Source organism: Homalodisca vitripennis, chromosome 4 (assembly GCF_021130785.1).
Source record: "Homalodisca vitripennis isolate AUS2020 chromosome 4, UT_GWSS_2.1, whole genome shotgun sequence".
Classification (NCBI taxonomy): Eukaryota; Metazoa; Arthropoda; class Insecta; order Hemiptera; family Cicadellidae; genus Homalodisca; species Homalodisca vitripennis.
The window spans coordinates 72,323,713-72,335,893 of NC_060210.1; the positions used below are offsets into that span (position 1 = coordinate 72,323,713).

At 34.9% G+C, this 12,181-nt stretch overlaps 1 protein-coding gene across 1 annotated transcript in view; it reads right to left on the reverse strand.

Annotated features, from left to right (window-relative positions):
* The window catches only part of LOC124359527 (cation-dependent mannose-6-phosphate receptor-like), a 52,192-nt gene extending 43,018 nt beyond the window's left edge, over window positions 1–9,174 (reverse strand). Inside the window, exons 1-2 of the mRNA XM_046812339.1 lie at window positions 8,883–9,174; window positions 4,326–4,480 (exon numbers count right to left, since the gene is read on the reverse strand). Coding sequence (XP_046668295.1) covers window positions 4,326–4,480; window positions 8,883–9,019 — 292 coding nt within the window. The 5' untranslated portion in view covers window positions 9,020–9,174. The remainder of the gene's footprint in view (window positions 1–4,325; window positions 4,481–8,882) is intronic.
* Window positions 9,175–12,181: the final 3,007 nt, after the last annotated feature.

Genomic DNA, 12,181 nt, shown 5'->3' on the forward strand with positions numbered 1-12,181 from the left:
TGTTAGAGATTGTCTCTTTTATAAACTATACTTGTAGAAGGAAAATAATAAGTAAAAAAATTAAGTAGAATCACTACTACATCAAAAACAAAAAACTAAAACACAGTCTAGAAGATCTCAATTTTGTTTCACTGAATGAATATGCTACCAAGACAGTAGTTTTTCAATGATAAACTAACAAATAATTGCAATTCCCAATGGAAAAACTTGACTACAAAAATCCAAGTATTACTTTTTGAAAATATAATACATAAACTCTTTTAAATAGTATAACATTCAATAAATTCATGGAAACAAATGTTTTCCTTACTAGAGAAAAATTCTTGTTCTTTTATATACAATGATTCTCTTCTTTCAGGAAGCTATTGATATTATTCAAATAATCTATTGATAAGTACAGTACCCGAGAACTATCACAAGATTTTACTACAGTCAGAGCTGTACTCAGCATTGGCAGGCCCTGTAAAAAATATTCAGCTGGGCGCCGTCATCCAACATGGTACAAGTGTGGCAGAACTGGCTCGGGCTCCCTGAGGGGATAAAATTATCCGAAAAAACTGGTCTGAGTTTGGGCTGTAGCTCCCAAATTAATCAGAGTATTCCAATGGATTGGCAGTGATGTATTTATACAGTATGATTTTTAACAAAGTAGACATACAGACAAAAAAGTTACTTATAAAAGTGACATTAGTAATGTTTAATCAGACTATTACTTATCCCATTAACACAAACTGTGGGAAATGAAACAACGTGTGACCACAAAATGCAAACAAATTTCAATTGTGTTAATCATTCAAGAATGTTGTCTGGATGTCCAAACTGTTGATTTTAAATGTCCAGGAACCCTTGTGGACTCAAATTAATAACATCATTTTGAGAGCTGGAATCACAGCTTGGTGCCGGTCTTCGTCCAGTCTGTGCTCAATCAGGGTGGCCACTCGAAACCTTTTTTCAAATTCCTGGATTTTTTTGGTAATTCTGATTCTCTAGTCCATTTTAAAACCAAACATAAACAACTGTAATACTGGTTTTAACCCTTACGTCAAGAGCAATAGTAACAGTTTTTTGTCACTAGCTGTATTCACAGGAAAAGCCACGAAGCTGCAGTGGCCTAGTAAACTCGTCACTAGTAGTACATAAGTGAAATTTAGAGATATCATCGCTACCATCTATATAATCTCCTTTGTTTGTGTCTCAACGTATTTCAATGTGTCTAAATAATTCTATCTAAAATGTTTATCTCTCCTTATGCAAAAGGGTGGATAGCTCTCCTAGACCAGAATAAGGAGGATATAAGACTGATATTGGGAATGCTGACAGGACATGGCCCTCTGAGGAAGCACCTTTTGAAGGTAGGCCTTAGTCGGAGCAGCGAATGTAGACTCTGTGGAGAAGAGGAGGAGTCAGCAGAGCACATTTGGTTGGATTGTCCTGCCATCGTAGAGACTAGGAAAAGATACTTGGGAGCATATCTCCTCAGCCCCAAGGACATCAGAGAACACGAGCCCTTAAATCTGATTGGTTTTTGCAAAAGCCTCAGTTTTTGAGGGCACAAATTAAAGTAAGGGAGGCGCAAAGGTCCTTTTAGGACTAAGTGCGGGGACAAAGTGTCCTCTTCCCTCAGAAGGAAAAAAAAAAAAAATAAATAAATAATTCTATGGTGTATACCTATTATTTTCCTTTTTGTGATGTTTGAAAAATACATATATCCAATTCGGAAAAATAAAACGAAAAAAACCACGTAGCATAGTAAATTTGTCACTTGTGGTACATACGTGAAATTCAGAGATGTCATCGCTACCATCTATTTATGCTCCTTTGTTTATGTCTCTACATATTTCAATGTGTCTAAATACCTAATAATTTTCCCTTCTGTTATGTTTGAAAAATACATATATCCAATTCAGAAAAATAAAACGAACAAACCACTACAAATACAGTGTTATCGTGGAGTAGGCTGCAGTCTAGTACTGCAAGTCCCAAATCTGCGGTGCATGGAACAAACATGTGTGCTAGCAATCGGTAATTTGTGTACTCTTGATAAGCTGTCATTCAAGAATAGACTTATTTGGATGCGAGGGTTATCTTCGTCACATCACTAGACGTAATATTGTGATATCATAACTTTCCAAGCGTATGTTAAACAATTCTGTTGGTATTGTAATTTAGTGATATAAGCCGCATTATAGATTGTTGGAATCGATTCATAGCTAGTAAAATTTCCAGAGGCATTATAAAACTTTATGTACTTTTTCCCCGAGCCAAAATTCACGTTTCATCCACACTTTTCCAGGTTTTCATCATCGGTGACAGCCCTAGTTACCGTTACAGCCCTAGTTACCGTCACGCAGAAGTATATCATGGCTCCGAAAATATCACATTGTCGACCAATGTATGAAGAGCGCATCGGAAAGTTATCTGCTACTGAAGTTACCCAAGTGTAGTTAGTACATGATCTGTAGGATTAGTATAAACCCGTACCAAACATTTATTTCCCATAGTTACCCTTTGGAATAAGAGCCAACTCAACGTAATGCAATCAATGGCATTAACGTAATAATTACTAGCTTCTAAATATATTTTGTTTATTTTAAGATAATGCAAGAACAGAATCACACCATCATGACAACACAACTAGAAAGTAAATACATACTCGAATTACTGTGCGTCAAGACACAATGTGTTCGTTAGATTGTAGTCATGGACTATGAAACAACACAGCGTAAGCTTCCTCACACACATGATTGGTTGGACAATTTGGCTTGAAAAGTTTGAATTGTCTGACCTATTTTTATAATGACTAAGATCAATAAATCGTTCTAACGATCAGAGAAATTATGGGATTTCCACCAGCCATCATCCAACCAATGCTGCTCCAATAATAATAACTGACGTGTATGGACGGCCAGCCGTTTGCAGACCAGTGACAGTATAATATTAGTTCAGTCAAGGTTTGGATGTGACCATTCGTTTTAACATATGTAATTGGCGACCATGATAGGTCGGCCGACTTTAATCGTGTGAAAGTTCATTGCATAGGGCTTAACGCAACATAGGGATACAACTAACCAAGATAAATTCAACTACACTAGTGAAGGCAACCATCGATCTCCATTCACAATTTCACGAATCACATTTTGTAAAATACGAATATAATCAATTCCCGATTCAATGAGTTGTCAAATTATTTATTGATTTTCTTCAAGTTCTTCGAGACTGAAATACTGTTTTTAAGATTTTCTCAGTTCTACAAATATATTCCTGGCTTATTCCCGGTTTCCCAACTGGGTGGCAACCCTGTCAATACTTTGATGGTTCTCAGCCTCCATTTAAACAAACTATATTAAGTTATGTTTCACAACCGGCCGTCTCTCATTGGTTAACTTACCACGTGGTCCTGTATGTCATAACCGTCCAGGAGCATCCCCTAGACGCCTGAACCGTGAGTCATACCATAGGAGCCGCTATGAAGACATGGTCTAGTTGCGATCGCTCATCCATTTGTTCTCGTGGTAGTGGAAATGTCATACCTGTTCTCTATGTCGTCTTTTCTCGTATTCACTGTACAATATATCGTGTATAATTACAGGAGATATGGTCCGGTCATGGCCACTCCAAACTCTCACACTCTCATCGCAAAGTAGTGCCATCTTGGATTTTGTTGCCTTCTACCTCATACCCTGCAGTGTGTGTATCATAGCTCCTGTCGGAGGTGTCCTGGTCCGGATGGTCGCTTACATCTTTGTTCTCGTGTAGTTCCTCTCTAAACTTGTTCCTACCCCGATGTCAGTGATGCTCAGTGAAAGGGACACGTTCCTCAGTAGATCCCACTGCAGCCCTGGAAGCCCTGGAGGAGCTGCTAGTCCTCTCCTTTATGGATGAAGCGAGACAAGAACCAACATCGAGAAAATCAACATCGATGAGTTGGCATCTATTCTCAATTGCACCCTTTATACCTCATGTCTTACATATTAGTGTCTCTTTGTCTCATATGTAACATTTGGCCTCCGAACCGGATTCTCTGATCTCTCTTCACTTAAAATCTTGGTCCTCCGAGTCAGGATCTATAGTTTTTTAATTTCCTTTGTGTCTCTCTTCCCACACTTAACAATGGTTTCCTCTCCTCCATCTAACATTAACTCTGGATAAGCCACTAAGATTGTGTTACATGTCTTATATCCTTGAGAGTTTGAGAAATAATAAGATTCACATAAATAAAAATTAATAAAATTAAAGTCAGTGTCAAACTTTGTTATTTTTCGATAGTACAGTTAAATATAAATTAATACTAATGTATCTATATAAGCCAACAGTTCAGTACTTACTTCCACCAACAATATGAGTATCATTAAAGCGACCAATAACTAGTGAGTTCTTGTCACCCCCATGTCCCTTGGTTGCTGCTGCATTTGGTTGATTCTTTGAAATTTCATTACAAATCATCACAGTGTAGGTAAATCCTCCAGAAGATGCTCCAAACCTGAAGTTTATGAATTAGTTTTTAACTTTATAAGATGCATTGGTAGAATCTATAAATGCAATCGATCAATATGAAATAAGTTGATCAGTTGAAATGATCAATACTATTCAAGATCAGACCCATGCTAGCCCATTAGGAAATTATTATTTGTACATAACTTCTTCATCCACAAGAAAATATTTGATTTTATTAATGTTTTAGATTTCAGAAGGAGTACTGTGCATTACCTCCTTTATGCCATTGCGTAGTTGTATGTTTTTATCCTATTTATGTAAGCATAGGTCTACTTTCACAAGGGTTGTTTTCTTTTTGTTACTTTCTGCAAATGACAACAACCCTCTTGACCAATGTTAGGACTAATTCTTGACATTTTAATAATATGATCATTGTGATATTTCAAAATGTTTACCTAGTTTGGGATCTGAAGGCAAGTCTATAAATTTTAAAGAAACATATTTTATTTATACAGGCATTGGTGAGAATTCCTTCTGAAGTTTTCTCTGAAGCTAAGAATACACATGTTGACCATATTATTATTAAATGTCTTCCGGTATTTATGCACTAAGAAAATTGTCAAGGATTTGTACTTTAAAAACGATTCATATATTCTTCTCTAGTGCATTCACAATTATAATATGAAATAAGCATATATGGTACGAAAACAAAAAAGAATCTGGATAAATTACTAATCCGACAAAAGAGTTATCCTTAGACATAAAAAGACTAACTATATATATATATATATATATATATATATATATATATATATATATATATATATATATATATATATATATATTTATTTATTTATTTATATTTATGTTTATATAGGTGGGTGTGTGTGTGTGTGCGTGCGTGCGTGATTGCGATCAAGCAGACCATTTAAGAGTAGCACAAGCACAGTCAGATTAGGACTGCTGAATGTATACTCCAAGCTTTCTTATTAGGACTCGTTCTTTTCACTCCTGATCTTTCGAACTAAATGAACACTCAATCACATTCTCATGGCGGGTAACTTTGTCCTCTTGACCAGCAAAAAAAACTGGAGACTTGCAAGAAGAAACTTTATTTCCATCACCAAAGCCATTCAACTGCAAGAACAATTATCTAATTATCAGAAAGAACAATACCTGCCAGCTGTTTTTGGGAATGATAAGTAATAAGGTTTTACACCCTCTAACGATTAAAAAACCAAGTATACCACGAGGTTGTATTCAAGTTTACGAGTCAATCTATGAATACATCTTGGGCTTGCACTGGGACATTTACATGGACTCACTCTGCCAGTAAATCACCTTCAGTGAGAACATCCTCACTACTCCCTGAGCAGCATACCATACACTTGTTGAATCCCATATCAGATGATGTTTGAAAGAAAACATTCAACAAGTATTTGTGTTGCAAAAGCATGCTATAGGAATTCTAGGTCTCCAACAGCGAGATAGCTGCAAAAATGTTTTCAAAAGTAGCCTACACATTCCAAAAGTAGCCTCTATTTACTTCTTTGACGCAGTAGCCTTTGACTCCAAGCAAGTTTTGCAGATACACAGAATTCTGCATGAACATAACTCCAGGTATGCCACAGACTTCAACCTTCCTGTATACAGACTTCCAAATTATCCAAGAAACCATCCTATGCTTGAGACTAGACTCTTAGAGCTCCTCCCAACCAGCATTAAGGATGGATATCCAAAAACTCAAAAGAAGACTGAAAAATTGGCTACTTAAGGTATGGAAGAATTTATTGATGGTTGTGAAGACTAGCCAGACTGCAAGACCTACTTATGAAACTCTACCTCTCGTAATATATCCAGAGCATAACACCTGACAAAATATTTGTTTCCAGATCTGGAACTAAAAAATATTACAAACTGTTTTGTATCACTTTTCTATAAACGTTTGTATTCGGACAAACAAAAAAGGTAGCCTATCATACTCGTTCTAAGTAATCCCATACAAAATGTTTAAAAAATTGTTCATATTAAAAAAGATTATTTCTATATAATATTCTATATAATATCTATATATTATTCAAAAAATAATATGTATTTTAAATAAGGCATCTTAAATAAGGATTCTAAATAGCCTAATTTGATTCTAGATTATGGTATGTAGGGTTAGACTTTAATAAGCAGCCTACACTCATTATACAGTTGTTTTTTATTGAATTTTTCAACTGTTTTTATCAAATGAAATATTTGATATTACAATTCATTTAACTTAACATATGATTTCAACTCATGAATTACAGTAATGTTTTGTGTAAACAATAAAAAACAAGAACTCATTTTGGAGAATTTGTAAATGGCGATGAACATGGCAAAATTGTGTGAGATAAACAATTGGAAGTTCTTAACAAACGGCCAAGAGAAGTTAGAGGATTGGAATGCCGGCAGTCTGTCTAGCATACAATCTGTCATTTTTTGTACTGTAGGGAAGTGCGCTTCTGAGGAAAATCCTTTCCTCAATATCACAAAAGCGGTTACTCACTGCTAAAGGCAAGCTATAAATACTGTAACATTTAATATGTGGTTCTACACAAAAGTTAGTTTTGTTATTTTCTAATGTTATATTTACATTGATTTAAATAAAAATTGGGGTAGACTTTAATAAGCGGCCTACACTTGTTATTCGTTGTTCTTAATGAATTGTTCAATGATTTTATCCAAAGGCATAATTCGATATTACATCAAACTGTTCGATATTAACTGTTGTTGTGTTTCATTTCACTTAGCATATGATTTCACCTTATTACTTATAGCAGTTTTAATTTAAACAATAAACAGCAAGAAGTAACTAATATTTTGAGACTGAAAATGGTGATGAATATGAGAAAAATATGTGAGATATTTCTCACAAGTAATGAGATTAGTTTAAGTGGCTTCAACATGTACGTTTGGCTCCTGGTAACCCATGAGAAGAATTCTTTTCTCCATTTCACCAGCTTTCATTCCTTCATTCATAAAAATTGTTACTCATTGCTATCAAGCTGTTATAAATATTGTAAGGTTTCTTTATAAGGTTAGGCCTTAGTTGGTTTTGTTGTTTTGTAATGTTAGTGTTAAATTTGTTTTTAAAATTGTAATAAACGAGATCTTCTTGTTACAGTAATTTGTTATAACTCTTATTGTGTACGATTTTTTCATATCGAAGTTGAATAATATATTGAACAATTCGACAAAAACAACCAAATAACAAATGCAGGCTGCTTATAAAGTCTACCAAAAATTGTAATTTTTTTAATGTATTTTAATTCTTGTTGCATAGGATTAATCTATAATATCGAAGTTGGATAAAATATTTGGCGATAAAATTATTGGATAAGATAAGCGGACCCAGTCTTTATAGGCACTTATTACAATCACTTTGTAGCCTATATCGAATAAAAGAACTATTAATCGATATCAGCGTATCTAAATAAAGTCACATGTTTCAAGTTAATGGAAATAGTTCAAACAATTACGTAATGTCATAAATAATAACAAAACTCATAAACATTTATAAAAACAAAAAATTAAGACAGGTGATAGGGAAAATGCCATTTAATAATAAAGAAAACGTAACAAAACGGATATCTTCAAACCAAGAAAGACACAGTAAATCATCTTTTAGTGTTACAGTTGGTGCAGATGGTTTAGTAATTATTCTAATTAATTACTATTGTTTGATTAGGGTAGGGTACAATAAGCGGACCCGGTTTTTTATATTGAAATTGGCAAACGATATTACTTAATCATAGCCTAATCATCTATATAATCAATCGATACTGATTAATTATTTTGAACAATTAACTTAAATAATCTATATCAACAGCTGTAAACACTTTCAAATAATAAACGTAAGGTAATAATTACAAATTTACATAAGTAACATTTTATTATTAAAAATGGCAGTCAATTTTAGAAAACTACACAACATTGCTTTGAAAGATGATAAAACATGTTTTTCGTGGCTTCAACATGTTGGACTGAAAAAGCCCATTAAGAAAAATTTGTGGGAAAGAAACAACTGTAACTGTGAGAGGAGCAAATATGGTCGTCTTCAGTGCATATTTTAATTTAAAACATGATTGTTATTAAGGAATATAGATGCTTTTATATCGATTGATAGTGTAGGATTTGAGATGCGAATATTAGGTATCGATGATTACATTCTTCGATTTAAAAAACCGGATCCGCTTATCGTCCCTACACAATGGGTATAATTTAATATTCTTTGATAGTTCCAATATAAAAAACCAAGTCCGCTACTCTACCCACAATATTAATCCTTCAACAATATAAATCAACTAAGGAGTGTAGGCTGCTTATTGAAGTCGTATATATGCTACCAAAATTATGAGCTTGTACTAAAAACATACCCTTATTTAATAAGCATTAATAAGTTGTTGAATATACAGTACCTTTGACTTTTTAAAGAATCTATTCGATGTAGCAACTCTTGTTTATTTTCCGGTATTGGTTTATAATGCAACAAACAGTCTTCGCAGAAGCCGTAGCCAAATAGAAATGGTAAAATAGTAAGATACTTGAAATACATGTTTGATAAACGTAAATAACAAATTAATTCAAATAAAGTCAAACTCGATTCTTATTTATGTGTTTCAACTCGACTCCAGACAGGTGCTTTAATTCATTCCTATAATTACTCTAACAGCAGACTTTTTTATTTATATGTGTTGATTGTTATTTGTTAGGCAACTAACTACTGACGGTCTAGCAGAAAGCCAGAAAGTTTGCTTTTGTTTACGTCTGAACGTAATATCCATTGGTTTAGCCCATACATCCCGACCATAGAGTATAAAAGATAGTCAAAACTGTGTTTGTCTATGGGCCGATCAAAGATTCACAAAATTTCATCAAAATGTGATTTTAACCTTTTTAGTAGTTTCTGGTGGATTCGTTATTGTCTAGATGTAACATTACTCATCCCGATGTACAGTGGCGAACAAATTAATCCGAACAAAGGGAAATTTTGGTCTATTGTTGGGAATTTTCCCCTCAGTGGCAGCCTGCTTACCCAGAATGCAATAAGTTCATGTTTGTTAATTGAGGTTATGTTGCTGATATGTACACATACTGATTTAAGTGTTTTTATCTGGTTATATAAGTGGATTTATATTAGTTTCTGTGTATTACCATATTTACTGTATCAAGTCACAAAGACGTACAGTCTACAACAATGGATATTACTCCACGGAAACGCTCAAAAATTGTTGCATTGTCTCAACACACACAAATGACTCAAAGACAGATTGCTAGTGAGTGTAGTGTAGGGTTAGGTACAGTGAATGACATTATCAAACGTTTCCGTGATACAGGTTCCTTCTCACCAAAAAGGAAAGGAAAATGTGGCCGAAAAAAGAAAACTACGCCAACACAAGACAGATTACTGGTAAGAAAAAGTAAAATAAATCCGAGAATGACCGCTGTTGATCTTAATAGGGATTTAAGAGCTAGTGGGACCAATGTTTCTGACATGACAGTTCGTAGGAGATTGCTCGCAGCTGGGAGGGTTGCTATCAAACCTAAAAAGAAACAGTTATTGACCAAAGCCATGATGTCAAAAAGACTCCAATGGGCAAAAAATCATAAAGACTGGACTATTGAAATGTGGAAAAATGTGATTTTTTCGGATGAGACGCATTTCTTTGTACAAGGCGAGAAAGTACCCTACGTCCGTAAGTCAGCAGATGAGAAGTTGTCGCCTGCCCATTTGCAACAAGCTCCTAAATACCCACAAAAAAAAATGTTTTGGGGTTATTTTACCCATGAGGGGACAGGAGCACTTGTACCTGTAGAAGGAATGATGAAATCGGACCAGTACATGGACATATGCCAACGTAGAATCGTCCCACTCATGCAAAGGAATCCAGATCTCATTTTCCAACAGGATCTTGCGCCATGTCACACTTCTAAAAAAATGAAAGCATTCTTCAGAAATCAACATATTGAGGTTTTGTCGTGGCCAGGGAACTCTCCCGATCTAAACCCAATAGAGAATCTTTGGGCAATATTGAAGAACAAACTTGGGAAAATGGATTGTTGCAGAAAAGATGAACTAATCAAGTCGGTAATTCGGGTCTGGTTTCACGATGAAGACATTAAAAACCATTGTTCTACACTGGTGGAATCAATGCCAAAGAGGGTTAATGAGCTCATCAAAAAAATAAGGGAGGTCATATAAACTACTAATAGCGTGTAAGTTGTTTCATTGTATACTATACATGTACAAATAAAGTTTTCTGTCAAAATTCATCTTGTTCGGATTAATTTGTTCGCCACTGTATATTCACTAGGTCTAAATATATTTTGGAGCTATTGGTATAAAACTTTAAATGGACAATGGAAACTTGATTTACTTAATGTCGTAATCTGCCAAATACCCTTTAATGTGTAAGATCATAACGTGTTTTTGTTTTTTACTAATTTATGGTTTAAATTACACCACTTTTGAAGAAATAAATCTGCCAGACCTAATTTTGAATTCCTACCTAAAACATAATAATATTAATATATCTCTACCAGATGAAAGAACTCACTACTCAAAGTACCAACACATCTACACGCCATCAGTACCACCTACGAGGGCCATCAGAGCGGGCTTCGTAAGCGCCTTGATAGCTACTCCGCAATTCTAGCAGAAACATAAAATCATCCCTCGAGATATTAACCAACTTCAAGCTCAAATCACGTGAGCGCCCATAAAGGATATTTGTAACTTTGGTGTTACTGTACTAGTAACCTGACTATCTAAATTTTGTGTTTGTGACAGCTGCTGAAAAGGCTCTTGAAGCTAATCCAAAACCACCCCTCCTTGTACCTGTCCAGAATAATGTTCCACCCTTGACACTTTATCCTACTACACCAGACGAAGTAAAAAGATGGTTTCTTGTTTAAAATCAAAATCTTCTTATGGAATCGACCTATTATCTTCAAATCTACTGAAATTCTGTGTTACTGAACTGACAGAACCCTTAACTCTCCTGATCAACCGATCATTTTCTGCAGGAAAGTTCCTGACACAACTGAAATTTGCCAAAGTTATTCCCCTCTTAAGCAGGGTAGTACCTCTGACGCTAGTAATTACAGGCCAATATCATAATATCAACTATTTCTAAAGTTTTTGAAAAAGTAGCCCTGACTCGTGTTGTAATTTACCTCTTGGAAAATAATTTACTAACTAGTGAGCAACATGGTTTTATCAAGGGACGTTCTACATCAACAGCTATAACTAGTCTAAAATAATTCATTATTGATGAACTTGAAGAGGGCAATACCTGTGCATCAGTATTATTAGACTTTAGTAAAGCATTCGACAGTCTTGGCCTTAAACAACTCCTAACAACACTGGAAGCGTTTGCAATTTGTGAAATTTCAGCGGATTGGTTTGGCAGCTATTTGACTGGAAGACAACAAATGGTTGAGATGGTGCATTTAGGCAATGGTTTGACTTCTTCAGTGAGATCTAGCCCTCTAACCAACTCGAGAGGCGTACCACAAGGTTCAGTCCTGGAGCCGGTCGTATTTGTACTTTTTACAAATGATCTACCCAGGTATCTGGAAGCATTTGCAACCACTATTATATACGCAGATTACATCGTGCTTTTATTAAGTAATAAAGAATCAGAATCACTTAAAGTTTCATCGTACATTACATTTAATGTAGCTACCTAATACTGCCACCAGTAGAGCCTGGTAC